The sequence below is a fragment of the Actinia tenebrosa genome, unplaced genomic scaffold (genome assembly GCF_029948245.1).
Source record: "Actinia tenebrosa isolate PJP-AT-01 unplaced genomic scaffold, QUT_ActTen_1.0 PGA_scaffold0__85_contigs__length_37466705, whole genome shotgun sequence".
NCBI classification, from domain to species: Eukaryota; Metazoa; Cnidaria; class Anthozoa; order Actiniaria; family Actiniidae; genus Actinia; species Actinia tenebrosa.
The window spans coordinates 21,178,397-21,203,869 of record NW_028292569.1 but is presented as its reverse complement, the minus strand read 5'-3'; the positions used below and the strand labels follow the sequence as shown (position 1 = coordinate 21,203,869).

The window sequence follows — 25,473 nt, the reverse complement described above, 5'->3', positions numbered from 1 at the left end:
CCGCAATGCATTAGTGTCCATAGACTAGTACCCAGTCACTGGTTTCATTTACTAGTGAGGAAATGGGGTTCCGCTTGCAGTATCGGATATATATAGAGGAGTAAAGGATAGGATACTTTTTACATGTTTAACCGGTAGAGTGTAAAAGGTAACTTTATGGGGGTACAGTATATGGGGTTAAGCATGGAATCCTACACATGTGTTTTATTTGTTGTATAGTTATTCTTTCGTCTTATGTTTACTATCAACCTAGAATTAATAACATCAGATTTCACAGGACAAAAATTACATTTCACATTGAACATTGAAGAACCAATCATACGATATACGACATGCAACTTGTATTGGCTTTTGACTTTATTAAAAAATGATAAGACAATAACACAAACCAGGGGCGGAGAAGACGATAGGGAATTAAGGGGGGCTGGGGTGGGGCTGGGGCTGGGGGTCCGGGGCTGGAGCCCCCCCCGGTTTTTCAAAAAGATAGGTGGTTTTGGTAGATATATATTAATAGACCTACAAATGTAAGCCCACTCCCCCCCCATAAAAAAACGCTGCGCCGCACCAGCAATCCATAACTCCCCCCTCCTCCAACAAAGTACGTTGTGTACATTTTGAACATATTTAAGCTCTATCAAAGAGCCAAATTTAAACTCATTCAAGTAGCTCGCCGACCTACGGCTACGAACATCAGTTTTCAGTTTAGTTGGCCGTGGTGCTAATTTCGTTATGTTTTCGTTATAGGTCTCGTTACACAGAACCATGATCCTATATAATAAGAGTTGACATATTTTTTAAGCAAGTACATATATTTATCTGCCACCTTAATCTTTAACAACTGCATGTCCGTATTAACCAGTGTCGGTATGTTCATCCAATCAAAAAGGTAACGAGTTGCGATAACGAAATCATGTGCTAATCGCGACTCATCCGTAGAAAAGTTAAAGTATTTTAAACACACTTTGCTCAATATCTAGGGCTATAAGAACATTAAACATTACTGTTGTCCATAAACGACAATTTTATGAAGTATATTTAATAATCTAAACCAGAAAACTGCAAAATTACAACGGCGGTGTATGTACGCGATGAGGCTGCTCTGCCACATAGTGAAGTGATATGATACTGACCCATATATGTATAAGTTGAATAAATTCAACTATTCAGCTCGCATCATAACGTTCCCTCGCATTCCGAATTATTCAACTAGACTGTTCCAATTAGTAGTACTAAATGCCTATGTATTAGATCTGCAAAGAAATCCATTATTTAGGGCATTAAAACATTTCTTTTGATTTTTTCGCGGTAATTTCGACACGTGTGACAATTTCGTTATAATGTGCTAATTTCGTTATGGCCGCAAGAAGGTTCATACAGTTACGTTATAGCGACTTGTGCATCTTGGTATAATATACAAAACAGGAAATCGAAATATAGATGTATATTTCTTTATTTACCGAGATCTACTGGCCCTGGTTGTACACTGAAGCCTGGATAGCGCTGTCCGGCGGATAAATCCTTATCCAATAATAGGTAAGTCTATGCTGTTTTCCAATAAATTTATCGACTGGATAAGATTTATCGGTCGGATAGCGCTATCCAGGCTTCGTACAACCGGACCCTGGTGTGTAAAATTGTGTGTCCAAACGATGGTAGAACTGTAAGGTGCGTCCCGACGTGTTCCATCAGCAGGCAGTAGATAGGCGCATAATGTACAGACTGACGTTTGCAGCCAGGTATTACGTACGTAGATTGCGACATGATATACAAGATTCAGTTTATCCATTGAATACATTTTCATGGTAACCCATCATATACCCAACGGAAAGATAGAGCTTTCCATATTCCGTTCTATTCAGACCCGTAAGAAGGGGAAGGGGCGTGGGGTCCTGCCCTGATTCCACGGTTTTGTGTTGTAACGGGGTTTATTCATCTGAATCGGAAAACCACCAGTATGGTTCTAATTACTGCGTAAATAATTGTCTTAGATAAGCTATTTTTTATTATTAAAAATTGTTAACAAACCTTTATTTTATGTATTCCGAGAGAAATGGTGGCTTCTTTATTACATGAACACGATCACGTGACACGAGTGCATAAGCGCAATTACAAGTATGAACACTTTTTTTTCAGTTCTTTGCGCTTGTGTTTATGATTGAGATAAGAAATGCTATAACTTATCTATAACTATCTGCACCAAGAAATGACTTATGTTTCATTAGTTACTCCCTTTATCGCAGATACAGCTAAGCTACTGTATGATAAGTAAGAAAGCATGGAAAAGGGCAATTTTATTTTCGATACATAATTAATAATGTCGTATAGGATTAATTAACAAATAACTATTTTAGAACGATTTCTTAGGGAAAGAATTCTATATTCTCTAATACTGTAAACAAATTACAGAAACATTTTTCCTTCTATGTGCACGGTCAACGTTATATAACAATGGATACAGTCAATCAAAAACCTAGAACAATACGTTTCCCAACCATTCCGTTTCATTAACTATATTTTGAGCTACGGTTCATGGTACTGTCCACGGTTTCTAGTTGAGCGGGCTCATGTTTTACGCGACTTGAAGTTGCGAAAGGCCGATTAGCACTCTTATTCAGTCGTTTCATACAAGGCTCATGATTTACCCATTACGCATGTTCTTATAAAATTTCCGAGCCCATCCCACACGGCTTACCGCCTCATCTATTATGGTTTGAACTGTAAAGCTAATAGCGTTTTTACTCCGTCCCTAGAGAGTTAAGTCACCATATTGATAGCAGCTATATTGGTGTACCTAACAAAAGAAACTAATGACAAAGTTATTGTCAGAGGTACACCAATGTGGCGGCTGTGACGTCATGTCTGACAATAGAGATGGCAGCCATATTGGTGTACCTAACAAAAGAAACTAATGACAAAGTTATTGTCAGAGGTACACCAATATGGCGGCTGTGACGTCATGTGAAAACGCTCTATAAGTATTATTATTATTGTTCATTACTCATCATCAGATAAATCACTATCTGATGACAGCTCCAAAACAAAACTTTCATCCTCTTCATCTTCCCGCATTAACATCAAGTCATTTAGCTCCACTGAGTTCTGTTCAGCTAAAGTGTGATCTATGCCACTGAGGTTAGAATACGTTTTCACTGGTGGCACCTGAACTGTGGTATCCCAGATACCACTCCATAACCGTCCCAAAAAGCAAACTTGGTTAGAGTAAACCATCCTTTTTTTCTTCAAGCATGCTGTCAATCCTGCATTAAGAGGGACATCAGGCTGAAGGGTATCCACATATTCGTCTATTAGCCTGATTTGCTCATGGATAAAGGAAACAAGTCGCCTCATTTCCTCCTTCAACATGTTGATCTCCTCTTCACACCTCTTGCTCAGGCAGGACAAATCAATAATTTGTCTCCTTAGAGAGGCTGGTACAGTAGTACCTCCATCTGTCATCGTAGAGTAAAGGCTACTTTTTGGATCCTTAGCCTCTTCATACAGGATCTGCTTATCAACAGGCAGTAACCCATTAACTTCCGACAAAGTCTTGTTGATTGATTTCACAACTTTGTCAATCTGTTTCGAAAGCTTTATAGCGATTGCTTGACCATCTATAAGGTAAAATGACAACAATCAACAAAAAATGCAGTACAAGAGATTTTTATAATTTCCTTAACCAAATGTATTCCCTGATAATTCCCTGACATTAAAATGTTTTTGGATTTCTCTGCCTTTTAGAATTAGAGTGGGGACCTGAAGCTAATTAAATACATACATTAATTATTCATGTGAATTTTGGTACAATACCTGCATAAAACCAAAAAACACCTCTCCGATGCCATGCAGTGCAACTTCAGCAACAGTTCGCTTTTTCTTTTATCATTCAGTCGCGACTTGACAGTAATGAAAACATGGGATACATCAGACCATCTTTCTCTTACATTATTTTTTTTCTCCATGGTTTTTATAGCCTTCTCGTTTCTGTATCACAAAAATGAATGGTAAGTAAATACTTAACTGCTTGTTTCAGCTTCATGGGAAAATCCCTCCCAACACCCCACTCTCTCTATCTCTTCTGCAGGACCTCAGAACCAGTGGTTTCTACAGGAACATAGATTTACCAGTTTTCATTGCTACGGGCTGACCCAGACAGGAAAGAAGCTGCTGACACAGAAATTGGTCGATATCTTTACATTCTTTGATTGATGACAGTCTATAGAGACTTTACCATCATGCCTTCACAATCACATGATGGCAGATATGACAGGAGGCAGGAACAAGTGAATCTGGTTTAATGTGTCGGATTTACATGAGAAAGGATTCAGTTTCCGAGGGGAAAAAGACTCTATTGTTTTGCTTCCTGTAATGGCTGTCATCACGTGATGGTGGAAATTAGCCTCTGTTGCCCAATTTTCATGTCTTGTATGTTTTGTCGATCAGTGCGTATCAATTAAGACAGTAAGAGTAATATCTTCATATTTTGGCATTACAATTAATAGAATCTTGGCAACAAAATCTTTAAAATGTTCATACATTATACATAGTTTAAACATTGACAAAGCTACATGACTGAAAAGATCTTACCGTTTAATTTTCTTTTCTACATCTCTGACTTTCTCTTGGTCTTCCTCCTGCACACAACTTAATTCATTTCTGCAAATTAAGAAATGGAGCTGTTTAAGCAGCAGTAAGGGGGACACGCGAATCGCCGGCACACCCCCAAAAATGACACGGGTATAACCCGCAGTGACGAGGCCCTACAGGGGGTCTTGCGCGATCGGGTGGCATCGCGAAAAGTCCCTTACTGCTGCTGTGTTGGGTACCGCAAACGGAGGTTAAAAAAATATCTTATAAATATACAATGCACGAATGTAAGAAGTTCGTTAACGACTTTTGCATAATTTGTCTAAGACCTAAAGTTAGCGTACCTAAGCCAGAACCCTTTTGGTGTTGTGGTAAAAAAATGCAAATAGAAGACGACACGTCAGCACAGTGTTACGAGTGTGGTAAGAATATTCGTAATACCGTACCAAATGCTACCAAAGAGCAATATTACGCCAATGGAGGTCGTACGAAAACACCTTATAAGAGAATAAAATACTTTAGGGACTGGATGAGTCATATCCAAGGTCTTCGGCCGGTATATTTAGACACCGAAGTAAAGAAGAAAATCATAGACCACTTAGAAGAGCCAACCCCGCAAAGTCTACGGAAGACATTGAAAAAATTAAAACTAGGGAAATATTACAGAGCTATTCCCTATCTTTTGTCTGAAATTACCGGTAAGTCTATTCCTGAGGTTTCTGATATGAGCAGAGCCGAGTGGATGTTTTGTCGGCTGGATAAGGATATTCCTTATTACCCTGACGTAATTTACGAAATATTTTACAAAATTGACTCCAACCACCCCCTATTAGAATGGATTCCGAGAAGATGAAATGTGCAGTCGAAATCCCCCTACGTTCTTTTCAAAGCAGATGTCTACTGAGCGAGTTTTCTTTGGAGCTCCTCCTTTGCCTCCTGGTAGATCTTTTTGCGAGATTCCTCGGAAAGATCTTTCACGACGGTTTTTTTATTACCCGACTTTAGCTCCCCGTATTTCTTTTCCTCCGCGAGGATCAAAGAGAACTCCGTGTCGTCTATGCGGCGGTCCCGCAAAGCCTGAGACACCAAGTCGGCGATGGTGTTAGCCTTTGCTTTTGCTAGGGCTATGTGAGTGTCGTGCTTGGATATCTTACAGGACAATTGCTTCATAATACCTGTCGTAACAGCGGAAACGATGCCGCAAATGGCCCCAACGCTGGCCAAAGGAACGCCAACGACTATTCCAGGTCCGGTAAGTGAGGTAGCAACGCCGGTGCCCGTTAACGCCACGGACATGGAGCCGGAAGTTATCGCGATTTTATGTAATATGCTTCGGGCTCTAGCATACTTTTTCCTGACCTCCTCATAGTGCTTCGTTTGACCCTCTAAGTAAGCGAGGATTAAATTTGCTTTATTCAAGCAGAAGTTCTCGGCGTTTAATTCTGTAGGACCTATGTCCTTAGTGGGAACATCTGGGTACAACTGAGGTGCTGAAGGTATAACATCCATTATATACTAATGTACGACGCTTTTGGAAATGATATTGAGGAGCAGCCACATCACGACAACCGGGATTACTGGAACTGGAGGGCGTTTAGGAAGATGTTTCCGCACGCGGATGCTAGTAAGTTTGAAAGAAGACCCGATGGGATTTACTATAACGGTTCTAGGATGTACAGTAATGAGGATTTGAAACCTACGCTGGTCGATCAGATAGACAATCAACTGAAGAATTCTGGTTATGTTGAACATAAGCCTAAGCCAACGCCAACATATGTTGAACCCGTGCAAGGTTGGTCAAAGGAATTATTGCTGGGTACCAGTACTTATCCAATACCCGCGGTTTCATTTGATGAACATCCAAGCTTGGACCTAACGTTGAACATGCGGATCTCTAACAACCATTCCTTTCCGTTAAAGGTGCGAGATATCTTCAAAGACGTACCCATTGTTCATACCACCGCTAAGGAATCTCATGAATGGTTAAGCGGTCCTAACATGCGTTATTGGCCGCAGCAGTTGAACTTTGCGGTTTGGTGCGCCACCAGCGGTTGTGGGGTAAGCGCAAACTTGATGAAGAATTCAATATTCATGTTTCACTTCCACTTCACGGTTAGAAGAATAATACATGAAATGGGTGTTATTGCGCTGCCGGGAGATGCCACGTTTTATCCAAGAGATAATAAATACAGCGTGCCGGCTTATAACAGACTTTGTAAGGAGTTTGGCGTTGTAGGGAAGGATTTCCGATGCACTGCCGGCGCTAACAATGGTCTGGGACATATTTGGGCTTATTGGGGGATTGGTGGGCACGAGCTAAGCGATAAGGAAGTGCATACGCTGCGGTTGCAGTGGGACACTGGGTATCACAAAGAAACTCACGACAGTAGCACCTTCTTCGAGCCAAATGCCAAAACCACTAAGGAAGTCAGAGACGGACCTCTGTTCAAAGACGAGGGCGGTAAGTATGCAGGGGCCAATCCACTGATTATCAAAATTACCAACGACGAGCAAACGAAGCAATACTTTAATTTCATACCCAAAACGGGTAAAGGACTAACTAGAGCCGGCCTTGCCCGTTTGAACCGCAGCATAGAAGCTTACGTGTATTCTATCCTTGGAGCCCAAGTAAATACCCGATCAAGTATAATTGGGAATACCGGCGCCGCAGAAGAGACGCGAGCCGAAGCTTTGATTCTATTCGAAAGTTCGATCTTGGAGGGCGACATTAGCAAGGGCGTACAGCGTTACCAGCTAGCCATACAAAATTCTAAGGCCCGACTGGACTACGCAGTAGCCCCGGGTTGTTGGTTAATGCCTAGTAATTTATCTATAAATACTGGCTCTGTAGTAGGATACAACAACAAACTTCAACGAGCTATTAAGGATATGAAGTTTGGGGTGAATGACGTGAACTCTGACACTCTTAGAAGGCACTTTGTTAAACAGCCTAAAAAAGTGCACCATACGCAACCACCTAAGAAAGTGCAGCTAACAAAAGAAGTATACCGAGCGCCTAAGAAAGAAGAGGAATATGACCACAACTTACTAAAAGCCGGCCTAGCAGTCGCGGGCATTGGTCTGAGTTATTATATATGGCGATGAACAACCCCTACGTAGCTGGAGTAGATTGTGTCTATACGACTTACACAGGCGAGAAAAAATACACCCAGAGCTCTTGGGTTGATGTCACGGGCATGTCCGTGAATTTGAACTACTCAGGAAAGAAGTTAATCCTTTGTAGTATTTGCATTGGCACGAGTAGTCACGCCAACGTGGGCTTTAGGTTCCTGGATGAGATTGGCGTACTGCAGCCTATGAGAAATAAGACAAACAACAGGGAGCCTGCGCATTTCTCCGTAGAGCCCAACCCCAGCAGCGCCGAAAATCTATCGGTTTGGACTTTCCACATGGTCGCCGATTGCCATGGGAAGGTAAAGCTGCAGATACGCGTAGATGACACCGGAAGTGTTTGTATAAATAGCATAGAGAATCAAAGGGACGAAGTCTATAACAATGCAACCATCAGCACTCTTACGGTAATGAGTCTATAGTGGATTTCTCACGAAATCCTAATATATATGAATCCACATGTAAAGGAAGATTGGTTTTTACATTACTTAGAGGAAAAAGAGTTTCCTGAAAGCGATATTTGGAAGGACACTGGGTTATGGGTGAAGGTTGGAGGCTTAGGGTTATTAATGTGCACTATCAGCATTGGGGTGTTTGATGAATATGGCATCGCTTTTAGGATTGTTGACGAGGATAATATCCCATTACTACCCTTAAGGAATAAGAAAAATAATAGGGAACCAGCTCATTTCTCGTACGAGCCACACAGGAGTAAAGAAGATCTTTTACCGATTACTTTTCATATGATAGCTAATTGTCAATATGCAAAGCTTCAAATTAATACCTGCAAGGATGATAAATTCAATATTAAAGTTTGGATAAATACTGTTCATGCTGGGACAGAATCTCATAAGAATAATGTTTGGAATCATAAGACCATTTCTACTATGACTGCTATACCACTAGTTCCGCATTATCAAGGCGGCGCGAATACTATCTTTACTTATCCCCAGTCAAGGACGCCTGACGACGATAAGCCCCCAGCAACGCACAAGAACAAGATTAAGCCTTCATCTTCTTCAGGAGTACCACCCCAATAGCGACAACCAATATCCAGATGTTGTTGCCCACGAACTTCAACAGTTCACCGCCGGTTCTTAATACCAGGCTTAAAACGCTACCAAGCAAGCCCGGAATGCTTGCTGCCATTTTTTTACCTAAGTCCGTTAGCCCATTGCCTAATTTTTTTACTCCTTTACCTGCAGCATTAAGTGTGCTAAGGATTACGCCTACCACGCTGGAAATGGCAATTGCGAATGCTAGCGGCACGCCATACTTTAAAAGACCTCTTAATACTTTTTCCTTGGTGGTAAGCCCCAGCTCCTTTTCTAATTTTTCCTTTTGCGCCTTCAATTCCGCAAGGCGTACCTCAAGGGTTTCTACTTCCTTTTTGGCTGCTTCCCTTTCTTCTTCAGGGCGAGTTTGATCTTCGATTATTACTCGCTGTCGATCTATTTCGTACTCCAAGTCTTCGACGGCCTGTCGAAGTTGCCGTATTTGTTCCTCCGCTACTGCCTTGTCCACCATTAATTGCCTTTCTCTGTCGATGGACTCCATTAATTATTGTCCTAAGCGCTGTAGTTCCGTGTCTTTCCCCGCCGCTTCTTTCAAAGCAGCCCTTAGCTGATTCCTTGCGTCGCTTTTTTCGTCCAACGCCTTAGAAAGTCTATTCCTAAAGTCTACGATTTCGTCGGCATGGCTCTTAGAAGTTAGTTCATTTTGTTTAATGAATTCGTCTTCCAATTCTTCTATACGTTCATTCAATGCTTGGTTTTCTTCTTGGACGGCTTTGAAGCGACTGACGAGACCGCCTTCTTTCTTGGTTACGTCATCAAGTTGTCGCGTAAGGTCATCGATGGTTATGTTATTTTCCTGTATTTCCTTCTTAAGTGCTTCCTTTTCATCGCTTATTCTCCGCAAGTAACTCATTAAGCCTCCGGTCGCATCGCTATTTGAGGGAAGTTCTTCAAGTTGTTTGCTTTTTTCCTCTTCGACGGTCTCTAATTGGTTAAGTTTTTCCTGGCGCTCCACTTGCAGTCTGATTGCGGATCTGAGGGCATCTTTGTAGCCAGGGTTCGAAATACCTCTAATAAAGGCCCTTCAAGCAACTTCTGTTTCCTTTTGAGTCAAAGTGCTTAGCATTGTCAAGTTGGGCGTTCCCAGCGCATTTGTGACTCCTTTTGGAAGCTGGTTGTTAAGCAGGTGGGAATTCTTCCTTTGATACAGGTTGTGCCATTTTTCCCTACCCGATTCTCTAACTTGAGCCTGCCCTTTGTCTCCTATTTGGAAGTCCAAAGTAGCCAGGTTTAGGCTTGGGTATCGCTCTCTTAGGTCCTTGATGAGGTCCGCCATTAAGTCCGACCGCACGCCAAGGGTTTCCATTTGTAAGTATTCTGGAATGGGCGTGTGGGGGTTCTTAGACTTGAATTTATCTCTTAAGGAACGCATAGCATCGCGGGCCCTGCTGCCATATTTGCGTGTTAGCTTGTCGAAGAGGCCTTGTTTGTCTACGTTGTCATTAGGAAGCAAAGACTCGTATTCTTCATCGTTAATATCAACTTGACCTTCTTCGGTAAGGGGGTCAAAATCCGTTCCTTCTACTTCCATTATATATGATAAGCTCAAAGTTAAATCCCAACGTATTACCTAAGCAGGTTGGCGGGCTGAAAGCAGAACGCACCTTTCACCGGGTTACATTCACACCTTCTAGCGCAAAGCCAGGAGAAACCCTGTACGTGGGCGTGCCCCGTCTAACGGATAAGCTAGTATTGGTTCCTGGCACCTTGGCGCTAAGGTTTGACCTAGCAATACAACCAAGCACAAAATTAGAAACTTACGTCGTCAATAACGCAGGCAGAAACCTCGTCTCTAAGATGAGAATCAAGTTTGCCGGGGAATCCCTCTTGGACTTAAATAGGTACGATCTGTATACCACCTATAAGGACCTATGGTTAACGGTCTTTGACCGCGCACAAAAGATAGAGCAGGGAATTGGAAGCGTCATTCTTCGTAAGGTCCGCAGTGATACTAAGACACAACCTACGGATTCTGGTGACGCAACGGCAGTAGCAGACGCAAAGCGAATAAAGACCGCCTATGGCATTAAGTATGTTATCCCGCTGGACTTCGAGGTGATTACGAACCATGGCGCGTATTATCCCAGACAGCTATCCGAGTTACAGTTTGAAGTAACCCTAGCGGATACCACAAACATCTTGCAGATGGACACATCTGGGACAGCACTTACCGGAAGTATTCATCCCTATTCCGTTACCAACTTAGAGCTGCAGTACGAAACGGTATACAGCGAAGAGCTGGCCCGTAGCGCTGGCATGGAATACAGCTCCGGAAAGGCATTCCTTTACGACCACGTAGTAATGTACAAGACATTTAGCTTCTTGGATAAGACGGATGAGGTTATCAACCAAAGCATTAACCTCCCCCCAAGAAGTCTCACGGGGTTAATGCTGGTGTTCGCCAAACCCTACGAGGCCGGCAAGCGCGACTCCGAAGCCTTTCACAACCCCAACATTACTAACGTCGGCGTGAATATTAACGGCGTTCCAAACAAGGTTTACTCCCAGGGAATAAAGCCTGAAGACATTTACAGGGAAGCAAAGCGTAAGTTTGGCGAGCAGGTAAGTCCCGAGGAATTCTTTAATGATAAGTACGCGCTGTGGATCGATATGCGCACCATTAACGACGAAGACCTACATGGCCAAGGTTTACGTCTAGTAAATACGCAGGATGGCATAACATTGGAGATCAAGCGCACCAAGAATACTGACGCGCAGGACGCTGACAAGATAAACTGCTACGTCTTCGTCGTGTCTGACGCGCAACTGAGCGTAGAAATGAATCAGCTAAAGAGTGTTGCCTATTGATGGCCATAAAAAATATGCTATATATACAATGCTTCGCGTATTTCAAAACAACGAAACCAAACTGCAATGCGTAGTGCAAGGCGACAAACTTTACTTCAAAGCGAAGTCGGTAGCCTCAGCGTTAGATTACGAAAATTCGAGAGACGCGGTTAGGAAACACGTGTCAGAGGAAAATAGGGTAACCCTCGGGTCTATAAAGGGTGTAGCTCAGCGCGACACCCTTAACGAACAGCCACATTCCGTGTATTTAACGGAGGAAGGTCTTTACGAGCTAATATTTGGATCTGAGAAGTTAATTGCTAAAAAGTTCCGTAAATGGGTGTTAGGTGACGTTCTTCCTTCACTAAGGAGAACGGGTAAGTACGAAATAGAAAGGCGGTTTGACACCCCAAACAAGTTGGTATTCAAAATAGAAAATGAGTTTGGCCTGCATAAAAAGGTGGTTGATTACATCCGCAGGTTTTACCCCCAAATGCTCGTGACCCCTGGCCTAGGTGAACTGCAGGATTCGGACGGCAAACGTATAAAGTGCTGGCAGAAAGGATATCAACGCGGTCAACCCGACTTAATGATTTTGAATGCACACACCCATTACCGTGGATTCTGTATAGAGCTAAAGACCCCAAAAGGCAACGGCAGGTTATCTGAGGATCAGCAACTACTCTTACAGAGGTATGAAGAAAACGGTTATAAGGTGCTTATAAGCAGCGACTACGACGAAATCTGTCGTGCCATCACTACGTATGCTGAACACCTACGAATTCCCTGCAGGTGGTGCTGTAAGGTCTTTAAAACCTCGGAGACTTTGGCAACACACTTAAAGATATTTCATAGAATATATGGACAAGGATAAATTTAACGAGTTAAAGTTCATACAAACGCACTGGAGGGATTTGGTGGTGGGGGAGATTTATGAGATAAAGAATTACGTAGTCTTTGAAGACATCGACCGCCTGCGTTTGGTCTTAAAGAATAAAAAAAGAATATACACCCTTTGGGCGCCTGATAGGATAAGGTACGCCATCGAAGGGCAGGACGTCACCCATGTTATGAGTCATGGTAAAAAGGATGGCAGGTGGGTATTTGACGTAGTCAAGTATGAGCCTGAGAGTCCTCTGCATTCGTAAGGACGTCTAATAGGGTCCGCTGCGCTTTAGGATCCGCCGAGCACCAATGCCCCACAAAGGATCCTTCAAGAAATACCTTGCCGCAATGAAGGCAGGTGTATTTTTTCTCCTCACGAATTGCGGGGGTTTCAGGGATTATGCAGTCGCTTGGTAGTTCGCATGTAATACAGTCCATATATTGAAAGGGCGATTAGGAATCCTCCAAAGAATGCGGCTGCGTAGGCTAGCATATGCCTTTAAAAGGGGTCCTTATTTTTATTGTTGTTTTGTTAAATGTTGATGATACTTAACAAACAACAAGAAAACTAAGAATGGGATTTGAGACTCTTCGCACAAACCCTGCTTTACTATTAAAGGCCCCAAGAAATGCTATTGCGTATCATATATTTCAAAGAGTGTCTCAGAATGTTGACAATAAGGTTAAATCTTTGTTAAGGATGCCTGGAAACTATTTCAAAGAGTGTCTCAGAATGTTGACAATAAGGTTAAATCTTTGTTAAGGATGCCTGGAAACTATTTCAAAGAGTGTCTTAGAATGTTAACAATAAGGTTAAATCTTTGTTAAGGATGCCTGGAAACTATTTCAAAGAGTGTCTCAGAATGTTGACGTTTAGGTTAAATCTTTGTTAAGACAGTTGAAGATATGTTCCTCTTCTCTAACACAACCACAACGATCGCACTCCTGCCTCCAATACTCCCTTTTAGTCCACGGAACGCCTTCGGCGCGTTCAAAAGAGGGGAAAGTACGGACTATCTTCTTATGGTAATCTATGCGATTCCTTAAGTAATCCTCTTTATGCGGGCAGCGACACATCAAATCCGCACATTGGTAGCAATCCACGCCTTCTAGGTCATACGCCCCAAAGAGAAATCGATAATTCACTTCATGCGTTCTCCGGTGCGTCTGGAAACGTTGACGACTACTAAGTATCTTATTACAGAAACTACACTGTCTGGCTTGATTACAGACGCCCCTTTTCAGATGCTGCTGCATTTCGAAGGTGTTGGGGAATTCCTTATTACAGTCCTTACAAAGCCCACAAATGCGTTTATCCTGATGTTGTTGCATCTTTTGAACGGTGCTGAATTCCTTACCACAATCCTTACAAACCTTACTAATTGGCTTCTTTGTGCAAACTCCACGACGAACGTGGTATTGTAGTCTTTGTTTGGTGCTGAACACCTTTTTACACATTGAACAGTCCATATATACTTAACTGTATCTTAGCCTCCATTTAACATCCTTAACAAAGATTTAACCTTATTGTTAACATTCTAAGACACTCTTTGAAATAGTTTCCAGGCATCCTTAACAAAGATTTAACCTTATTGTTAACATTCTAAGACACTTTTTAAATAGTTTCTGTGGTGTCTTAACAAAGATTTAACCTTATTGTTAACATTCTGAGACACTCTTTGAAATAGTTTCCAGGCATCCTTAACAAAGATTTAACCTTATTGTTAACATTCTAAGACACTCTTTGAAATAGTTTCCAGGCATCCTTAACAAAGATTTAACCTTATTGTTAACATTCTGAGACACTCTTTGAAATAGTTTCCAGGCATCCTTAACAAAGATTTAACCTTATCGTCAACATTCTACAGGGGATATCGCATGAAGTCCTTAACGGACTCCTTAGCCCACGTTGCAATAGTTATCAGCGCACCAAACCTTTCCGCGCGCTTCAGACCGCACATTTCATCGTACAATTCCTGCACGCGCTCTTTTAACCGATCGATCTCCTCCCTTTGCATTTCTATGGTGTCTCTTTTATCTTTTGCGTCGGCGGCAATCCTTCTTACTGCTTCCACGGGCTCCATCTATATATAAATGAGGTTCATTAGATATAAATGAACCCAGATCACATGCCTTGTAACGCTCTGATAGTAGGACCCACCGGCTGCGGAAAGACCCAGTTCATCGTGGAGCAGCTATTAGGACCCTTTAGATACCGCTTCGACTATATCGTGCTACTTTGTCCCACATACGTGAATAACCGCACCTGGACGGGCATAGGAGTGAAAGATGACGACTTCTTCGTGGATATCTTAGACCCTAACGAGTTATCTGGGCATCTTAAGTTTTGGCACAAACAATTCCCTAAAGATACGCAAACCCTCCTCATACTGGATGACATCGCCTGCGGGGACGACGTAAAAAGACGCACTTCGGAGTTGGTGAAGCTTGCCTTTAGCGGCAGACACGACAATATCAGCGTTTGGTTGCTCTCGCAGCAGCTTACCAGCGTCTCTAAGCCCTTCAGGGAAAACATAGGCTCCCTGGTCGTATTTTATACTCCGAGTCGGAGTGACCTGGAAACCATCCTAAGCGACTACGGCGGCGAGATAAGCAAGGAACAGTTACACGAATACATGCGGCATTTAAAAACGCACCAACATTCCAAGATGATCTTCTCTTTGAGGTTTCCGTATTCCATTAACATATATGGAGATTGAGCAGCTCTTAGATGAAGTCCCCACACAGTTAGATGAAAGTAACCTCAAGGAACAACTTAACATCCTTGTGTCATCTGGGAAGTGTAAAGAAATGATAGGCAAGGAACTTACCCATGAGCAGGTTAACAAGTTGTCAGAAGAGGAAGTCAAGAAGTTCCATAAGAGGTATGAGGCTGCCCTTGCAAGTAAGACCACGGACGCCGTAGCAGATTCCGCTATCCGACTTGCGACTAAATTGCTTGGACTTGCGCTGCCCATAGACGACGTGGAGCAACTGCGGAAGGACATAAGCGAGGACTAAGCCCAAGAACTTAAGATAACCTGCGGGTGGTTGTCTTTGAAGTGCGGTAAGTTAATGGCAGTCGCCTCTGCGGCTTTGCACGTAGCTCAGCACGTCGACTTGAAAGAACTTGCGGGCACCTTTGGTGCCTCTTGGAAGGACTTCAAGAAGGACAGAGAAGTCGAAAAGGTCTTCCAGGCAGCACTTGCTGAGGTACCTGATCAAGTCGCCTCAAGTACTTAGTCAAGTCGTCCTCAAGTACTTAGTCAAGTCATTATTAAGTACTTAGTCAAGTCGTCCTTAAGTACTTACTTAAGTCATTCTCAAGTACTTACTTAAGTCATTCTCAAGTACTTAGTCAAGTCGTCCTTAAGTCATTGTCAAGTCGCCGTTAAGTCGTCGTCAAGTCGTCATCAAGTTACTTGTCAAGTCCTTCAAGTCCCTTAATATAAGATGAGTGGCACCGAAGAACAACCACCCGTAGAAGATACAAAGATTACCAAGGCTAAATCTCCAGGCAGAGTTGCCGCGGGGAAGAAGCTTGCGGAGATGAACAGGAAGAACAAAGCCAAAAAGGAAGAAAAGGTGGATAAGAAAGAAGAGGAGTCCTTTATTAATCCTGGGTACGTCATTGGCGCGTTAGGAGTCGCTATAGCAGCAGGCAGCCTTTACTTACAATGGCGGGCTACGAAGCCAAAAGTAAAGTGGGAGCCGCCAACATATCGCGCGCCCGTGCACGCACCTGTGGAGGTTAGAAAGAGTAAGATCCCTGAAATGGAGTAACCTTCTCGCTTTGTAATATAATGTCAACCAAATTAATTGACGCCGTCCAAGAAGCTGCTATCACAACCTCCATCATCGCCGCTATTGGCTGGGTAGGTAAGAAAGTCCTAAAAGAGGACCTTACTGAGGACCCAAGTAAAAACCTGAGTAACTTTGCTAAGATGACCGCTGCCGTATGCGGGGCTATCATGCTAAGAAATTACCTACAGAAGGAAAAGTACCTGCCTACGATGTAATACATAATGGCTAGTTTAATCGCAGGCGGAGTTATTGCAGCTTTAGCATTCACTGGAGCTAATTATGGTGGTCAGTATTTGGATAGATTAGTCAGAGGCGACAAAAGCGAAGAATTAGCCGCCGAAAGAAAGAGACACGACTTAGCGCTGGAGAAATATCAAAGGGACGTGGCAGCTTGGAATGAAAAAAGACAAGCTTACAGGGATTGGTTGGACAAGAACTACCAAGACAAAATGCAGGCAGACAAGAACTTTGAAAATACAGACTACGCCTTTAAGCTCTATGCGCAAGCACACCCCACGGCATCGACGGGGTTGAGAAAGACCTAGTTCAAGAATTACTACCAGCCTTCTAAGAAACAAAAAGACAATGAATTGGTCTTTGTAGGAGTCGCAGGGCTGGCAGGAGGCGTAGCTTTGGCGTATCTAATATAATGATCGTCTTTTTGGAAAGCGACAAGAATGACTTTACCACTTACTTAAATCCTCCCATCAAAGCACATAAGGTTCGACTCATAAGTTGCTCTTTGTACAATTCTTGGCATAACCTGATCGGGGGCATAGTCACTGAGCATACAGGAGGATCTAATTATCAGGCCGTAATGCTGCCCAATGGACATTACACCCCAATAACACTGGCCAAGGAATTAGCAAAGCACGGTTATACTCTCACCACAGGATTGCCACACGAAATGACCCTCAAACATAATATGTCGAATTATTCAGTAACTTTTGGAAAGTTTGACCCATTGGGATCTTTATTATGTGCCTCGGGCAAGACAATTACCGACACGGCCATACCTGTGAAATGGAAAGTCGCATCCTCTTACGAAGTCTATTGCGACTTGGTCCATAGTTACAACAATGGAGAAAAGTCTTCTCTTATGTCCAAGTTTCTGCCCAAAGGTAATCCATTTGACCCAGTAGAATACACTCCCATTTCTTTAAGCTATGACTTGTCTAATTTGGTAGAAAGCATAAACATCACCATTAAGGTGGACGGAAAGACGGTGGATTTTAACGGACGAAAGATCAATCTTGTTTTGGAATTCATATAATGGGTCGAACTGAGGACAAACTCAAAAGGATTTACTATGGGCCTGAAGGCTATTGGAAAGGAGCGTCGGCCATCAAGAAACTCGCGACCGCGGCCAGGGTATCAGAAGAAACGGCTAAGAACTGGTTGAAAAAACAAACCCTCTGGCAGGTCTATCTTCCCGTGCCCAAGTACATTCCCAGGCCCAGCTTCACCGTAAATGCCCCCAACGAGGTTCATCAGGCAGATTTGCTTTTCTTACCACACGATAAGGTGAGAAGAAAGACCTACAGATACGCTTTGACCGTAGTCGATATCGCAAGCAGATACAAAGACGCCGAACCCATAACCAGCAAGGATTCTGGGGAAGTCGCAGAAGCCCTAGGTAGGATTTATAAGCGCGTCTTGAAATGGCCCAAGCTGCTGCAAGTGGATGCGGGGACAGAGTTCATGGGCGTGGTTACTAAGACCCTGAAAGACCACGACACTAAGATTAGGAGAGCTGAAGCAGAGTACCACAGGGGTCAGAGCATCGTCGAAAGATTCAATAAGACCTTGGCCGAGCGTCTCTTTGGATACCAGTATTGGAAAGAGCTGGAAGATCCCTCCAAACGCAACAGGGAATGGACTCAGAGGCTCCCCCAGGTCGTCGCGGCTTTGAACAACGAGGCGGCCAGGGCTACGGGAATTAAACCCAAGGATGCTATAAAAAAGAAACACGTGGAACACAAGTCCTACGTCAGAAGTTCGAGGGCTGTCGGACTGAAGGAAAAAAAGCTCCCCCGCGACATAGTAGTCCGATACCTCTATCAGCCGGGGGAACTTGAAGGTGGCAATAAGAGAGCCACGGATCCTAACTGGTCTTTGGAAACGTATGAGATTTCGAAGTCCGTCACCAAGGAAGGGCAACCCGTGTTGTATTACCTAAATGGCCCAAGTCGCGGATTTGTCAAGGAAGAGCTGCTCATAGTCCCCAAAGACTCAGAGTAGCGCAGCACCACGCGCCCGATTACACTCTAGGCATGTCAGTCTTACGTTGCCTCTACAATGCCCGCGCTTGTTGTTGATACGATCCACGGAGAACTGTTGATCGTCATTCGGGTCAAACCTCCATAGTAGCGGTATGTTACATTTGGCACACCTTGCCCCTTTCTTATAGACGTCGTCCACGCATAGGTCGAACGTCATATTTTTTTCTTCGTCGTGCCGCTTGTAGCGAAGGAGTTTCTTAGCAATGTTTTCTTCGGCTATGTTTTCCGGTGTCTTATCGTAACGCATTTGCGGCCCCCAGGCTCTTTTTAACTGTTTGGCATATTCTACGCGGCTTACGGCGGTGTAGATAAGGTTGCTCCAACACAACCGCTGGTCTATGATCCATAAGGTCTCTTTTATGGTAAGTCCCTGCGCGCTGTGGACTCTCATGCAATAACCCAAGCGCCAGTCTGGGTGGGAGGTAATTCTTTCCATCTTTTCTATGGGCACCCAGGCTTTGTCGTGCGTTACAGCGTTCTGCAGTTGAACGTCGGTACCAGGTACCCAGACGTCTCTTCTTTGCATGCGGGTATCGTGGGGTTTGTAGCAAACAGGCACCAAATGACTAGGAAAGCGCTCCTGGTGTATTTCGAACAGGTCTTTCTGTATGCGAGACTGTGCCGCGCGCTTACTACTTAGCACCAGATCCTTTGGATGCCATGCGTAAAGGAAGTCCTCGTATTTCTTCGCTCGTATTTGCTTATGTAGTATCTTGTTTTGTTCCGCGTCGCTAAGGCCCCTTAATTCCGCCTTTAATTTACGTACTTGGTCTTTGCTGCGGTAGTCGGTGTTGATTTCTTTACAGTGGTCTACCATTCCTTTTAACCATTCGTGGGGCATTTCTCCGGCTATTGGAGGAGGTTGGCATGGATCCCCAGCAAATATCACCTGGCATTTCCCTTTTAGGAAGTCTACGAACTCCTGCAGTATTTCCAAGGGAACGGTGCAAATCTCGTCCCAAAGTATTACCGGAGGTATGTCGCGTACTGCCTCCGGTACCCACTTTTGGCCATTCCAGCGAAAGAAGCTGTGGTAGGTTTGCGCGTCGTAACCCATCTCCGTTAATTCCCTTTCCAAACGATGCGTAGGAGTTAACACCTTTATCTTTGGAAAGAGTTCCAAAACCCTGGTGGTCTTACCACTACCACCCGTTCCGTAAAGGTAAGAGAAGCGTTGGTAGGAAATGGGGTCCGTAACTAACGGTAATGGCTCTTCTGTGGGGGTAATGGCGCCTTTTGTGTGTCCACCATGATATTCCACACGTTCTCTCCAGGCTTTTATCTCTTCGTCTTTAACGCGCCATTGACCACTTTCCGCTAACTCGTCTTCGGTGTAGAACTCCTGCATCTTTTCTAACACTTCGGGCTTTACGTACAGGGAATCCGTGGCTACACGTGGTATGTCCTCTTTGCCGAACCGTAGCAGCATCGCAAGAAGGTTAATGTGCGCATATGCTAACATACTGGCTCGTAAATGGTAATATTGCGGTCTGTGATCTTGGTAGTAACACAGTGCATTCCACTTATGTTCTTTTTGACCTTCTACGAAGTAGTTCCACTTTTCCACAGATACCATCGATCCATCATCATGTGCGCGCTTTACGAGGAAGCTTAACTCTCCTTCGTCCGTTATTAAGCGTCGCTGCATATGTTTTTCGCCTTCTTTTGCGCCCTGAGTGAACTTTCCTATGACAACCCGCGCGGTGGGGTTATGCTCAGGTAACCATTTTGTGAAGGAGGAGCGGCACAATATGGCTTCGTGGGCGGTGTACGTCATAAGTTTATGCTCTTCAAAGAACTTTAACAACGGCACGGGAATCCATTCCTTCTCCTGTAAATGGTTACCATACCACGCGTAAATTATGGGGTGTAAGCCCTTTGCTAACTTCCATGAGGTTAATCTTACAAACCCCGTAGCTGGGGCGTCATAGCTGCCGTCTAAGGACACACGAAAGAACTGTGAGTCTGGATGTCCGTAGCGGTCATAATACTCCTTACAATCCCCCAATCCTTTAAAACTTGCGGGGTAACAGTGTTTCATGTCTAAGGAGACGTATTCGTTTTCGTCATACTCCATGTTCCACAGACCTCCATGACCATGCTCTACACAGGCTTTGGCTATGTCGGCGAATTCCTTAGGCGTGGACTTCCATCCGTTCCTCTTCTTTGCGGCTAAGAAGTCCAAACTAAGACAGCTAAGGACCTCGTCTGAGAAGTCTTCCCCTAAGGTTTCACAGGCACTTTGAATGCGTTGGTGTTCAATTTCGGGGCGGTAAAGAGTACCATCCTGCGTCATAAACTGACTTCCTTCCGAATCCATCAACCAAACGGAGTTTTCGTGGACTAATTCTATCAACGGAGAAGCTTTATAGACCTTAGTTTCCTTCTTTTTGGGGAACCTAAGTTCTCGCCAAGCGTGTCCATTGTGTTGGTAAATGATTATGGGGGCACCTCTACCTCCGTATTTGTGCGTACCTGGGTAAATGAACCCGTCAGTGATATCTTTTACGTGTATGCGGCGTTCTAAGGCAGTCTCTAACTTCTTGATGTTGTCTATGGTGGCTCCGGCCTTATGTGTGTCTTTTTCCCATTTCCTGATGGCTTCTCTTCTCTTTAAAGTTAACTTACTAACTTCGCCACACAGTTACCTGGATGTCGCATTGGTTTGAGCTTCTTAACGTCGGGCTTCTTAATCTCGTACGCACCGTAAATGACCACAGTAACTGGGTAAGCGACCTCGTAAAACATCATGTCAATGCCTACTAACGCTCCCGGGCGCGTATTTTCACTTAAGACAAACAGGTTTTGCTTACCTGACGCGCGAATAGGATTACGGCCCTTTTCGATTATCCACTCGCCGTCTAAATACTTTATAAACGTCAACTCCAAACGGTAGTTACCTTCGGGCATCATGTCGATAATTTTTTCTGCTCTTTCTTCGTTCATCGTCTCATCTGTATCTCCCTCCATAAATGTTGTGAAGGCAAAGTCGGCGTCCAGGCGATCCAACACCTGAGTTCTTAGCTTACGCACAGTTTTGTTTCGTATGCTCTTGATGGCGTCCATCTATATCTAAGGAATATCTTAACCTCCGTTTGCGGTACCCAACACAGCAGCAGTAAGGGACTTTTCGCGATGCCACCCGATCGCGCAAGACCCCCTGTAGGGCCTCGTCACTGCGGGTTATACCCGTGTCATTTTTGGGGGTGTGCCGGCGATTCGCGTGTCCCCCTTACTGCTGCTGTTTAGGAAATATATTTGGTTTATCACTTATAATTCTTTATTAGGAATTCTGTACTCGAGGGGAGAGGTGGATGGCCTGACACTATAGACTAACAATTAAGATGGAATGAGCAAAATCAGAAATCCTCCTAAAAGTACTATACTATTATATTGCTTGGTATATATACATGAATGCTATGTATCCACACTTACATACCTGAGCTTTTTAGCTGAAAGAAGGAGGCTTACGTAAGTTTCATCCCACTGCAGTATCAAACCTTTAAACATAAATTACACATATGAAAATAAATGAACACAAATGAAAGACAGCTATTTTCAGCAAATGTTTCATTTCTAATAACAGCTATATATATATATGCATGCTGTGAAAACAGAAATTTCATGTAAATATGATTCAAAATACCTTGTTCTTTTGGCTTTAAAGCATCTACTTCTTCATCTTTCCACTCTTGTATCTTGACAGTATCACATTCAACTAGGTATTACAAGAATAAAAAATAGATTTAAGAAGAGTTGAAGAAATTATCTCAAAGCATGTGAGGAGTGCGAGTGTGTGTAATAGCATAGCATTTTAATTAAAGTATTTCCGTGATAATAAGTTATACATTTAAGAACAGATAGTGATAAATTAATACCTGGGAGTTTATCGGTAACCGCTTTAAGCTTTGAAGTGACATCCTTGAGAAGAGTTTCTGCTCTCAAATATTTTGCTTTAAGACTAACACCTTATAAAAAATAACATGAATTAATTTATTTTGCAAATCACAGCTTTATCATAGCTGATCGCTTTTTTCTGCATCTTAATTATATTTCTTGGAAAATGGAAGTGGGTATAGTAATTTAAGAAAAAGAAAGAGTTTACCCTGGAAGCTAAAAAGACCTCAAATACTGTAACATGTTATGTTATAACCACCTTTTAGCTTCTCTCGTTATGGTGGCTGTTTCATTGTACAATGTAGTTATAATTTATTCATATCTTAAGGTATTTCGAGTCACATGAGTGCACACACTCTATAGATAACTAGTACATAGTATCATCCTTTGATTTAAAAAAATTATCAAAGTACAGTATTTAAGCATAAAATGTACTCATCAAAAGCATGTTATGTTATGCACATGTAGTCATAAGCAACACGAACACTGCCATTCTGACAGCTTGTTTGGTGATATTATGTCACTGTTACAGTATATAGGCATCAGGGAAATGTAACTTATTATAATTTTTACATACCAAATTTGAAGTACAAATGATGACCATAGCGAAGTAATCCATCAGTCAAGACATCGGTTCTTTTGTGGGCACTCATTTCTTTAGTAATACACGAGAACCTTCTCAAAAAAGACCATAACCGTTCTACTCCTTCACCATCTGTTAAACCAATACCTTCAATCCTTCTCGGACTATACTGGATCTTTAAACATGCAGCAAAATTGAGAAAATTACTAAGCATTTGAGACACAAGAAGGATAGCTATTATACAATTGGTAAAATATAGAAATTAAGATACAAAATGGCATCAGTCATAAGACCAATACAAAAATAACTGTCTTTCTTCTCACCTGGCATGAAGCCTTGTGTCCATAGCATTGAAATATGGGTATGGCCACATCAACACCTTCTATGAGGCTTTCCTGAGAGGAGCACTATAAATTATGCAGAAATTTATAAATTAAAACAAGATAGCTAGAGTACAAACAAACCATACTTGTAAACACTATAAGATTTATTTAGTGTTTGTTACATTTTATGTGCAAAATAGCACAAAGTATTTCACACTTTTAGTGTTTGGAAATGTTGACTGAAGGGATGATTTAACACAACACATCCTACGTCAGAGTTGCATGCTATACTACATCAATATTCGTCTGCCACTTCTGACTTCAAAATACCATGGGGAAGGGTAGATGTAATTTCTGAAATTTCTGGAATATAAGCCTGCAAATAAGATTGGCATTATAGTCACCCTAAAACACTCTAAAAGTTTATATTACATAATATAAAATGCTTAATTTCATCATCTATATCTGAGTCTATGATATTACTAACCTTTAAATGCTGTGACAAAAGACAAGCAACGTAATACATGATGATAACTCTACTTTTAGCATTCTCATTAAAACTTCTAAGTTTTTTTAGCTCATAAACAGAGTATGATATTCCGTGCAGAGAAAAGGAATTTAACACATTTAGTACAACAAAAACTGTTTCACATACAGTATGCATGAAGGCATAGAACCTGCAGCTTCTGATGGAATACATTTCCTTTCATACTCAAAAAATAATTATTTACCGACAGACTATAGAGAATTCATTGACATGAAGAATCATACATTGCTTGGCAATGCCATATATTTATGATAATTTGGTATTCCGTTATTTTACATCTGTGAAAAAATGAACGGCCTAATCCTTGATATTAATTATTAAGTTACAGCTTCTTACCTTTCACCATGCTTTATGTTATGAAATCCTTTAGGAAAATCGTGTCGGCATACTCGGCCGAAGACACCTTTCTCATCAAAGAGCTTGTTTTTCCCCTTGGATCTCAAAGCAGTTAGAACCTCTCCGGCATGGAATTTACTACAGTTCTGTAAAAAATAAGGAATAAAAAACAGTCATATATAAATGCCCTTTCAATGGAGTGACGTTGGAGTGTGCATAATAAAAAGTCATTAAACATGTAAATTTTAATAATCTGGAGTAGATCGGAGAGGTTTTTACCTGTTCCATGTCTGCCCCAGCTTTACCATAGCTGTTGACAAAGTTATCAACATCATCCTGATCTGCAAATAGTAGTGTTCCATGTTTTGGTGTTCCTAAATGATGTCCCTTCTCCTTTTTCCTGCAAAGTCCAAAACACCCATCCATGCTTTCAATGAGAACACCCCCATCCTGTTGAAAAAACGAAGAAGAGTAAAAAAAAAAGGAATCTAACAGTATATATTCATTTGAAGAAATAGAAAAATTGTGCATGCAAGTGCTTGCCCAGGGATGGTAAATATGGGTGGCTGGGGGAAGTTCTTTCATTGGTTAGTTCATTGCTAGGCTTATTATGGCCATGGTCACGTGGCTATCAGTCTCCCTCGCATCCGTTTTTTGTGTCGGTCGTCACGCAATGCTCCCTCCGTACAGCTGCAATGCATATGCCCCTCCCCACTCACTTTGAAAAAGGCTATACTGCCGTAATGCTATCCTGAATAAGACATATAGGTATGCACTTAATTCCAACTAATAGAATCATGATATTTATGATAGTTATAATACGAAAATAGTTGTACCGCTGGACATAAAGGACACAATGCGCCATTGTAGAGGTCTTTAACATACTTTGTCAAATGCCTGTATTCATACATGAAGTGCCTACATGTGGACAAAAAACCAGTTTAATATTGTTACTTCGATAAAATAGTTCAGCAAGTCAATAAGTGAATGTTAATTGAAAGAAAATATCAGTTTAACGTAGAGTAGAATTTTCATTTCAAGCCTTTACTTTTTGGACATACGTATTAATGGGAGGCAATATTTTGCATGGCAAGTTTGATTACTCTAAACAGTTTATACACATACCTGAATTCTTCAAAGCAATCTGAATTCAGTATATTATAAATGGAATTGACCTGTATTTAATTTTTTTATGGAATTGACCTGTATTTAACAAGAACTGACACAAACAAGTGTA

At 42.4% G+C, this 25,473-nt stretch overlaps 1 protein-coding gene across 1 annotated transcript; it reads right to left on the bottom strand.

Annotated features, from left to right (window-relative positions):
• Nucleotides 1-1,979: 1,979 nt before the first annotated feature.
• LOC148913761 (uncharacterized) lies at nucleotides 1,980-24,652 on the bottom strand. Its single transcript, XM_089035422.1, has 9 exons — nucleotides 24,516-24,652; nucleotides 23,841-24,374; nucleotides 23,025-23,205; nucleotides 22,429-22,518; nucleotides 22,197-22,268; nucleotides 21,990-22,050; nucleotides 4,585-4,653; nucleotides 3,808-3,981; nucleotides 1,980-3,611 (listed from the first exon to the last, which is right to left on the bottom strand). Exons 2-9 carry the CDS (start codon nucleotides 24,051-24,053, stop codon nucleotides 3,572-3,574), a joined length of 900 nt encoding a protein of 299 aa, XP_088891548.1. The 5' UTR covers nucleotides 24,054-24,374; nucleotides 24,516-24,652; the 3' UTR covers nucleotides 1,980-3,571.
• Nucleotides 24,653-25,473: the final 821 nt, after the last annotated feature.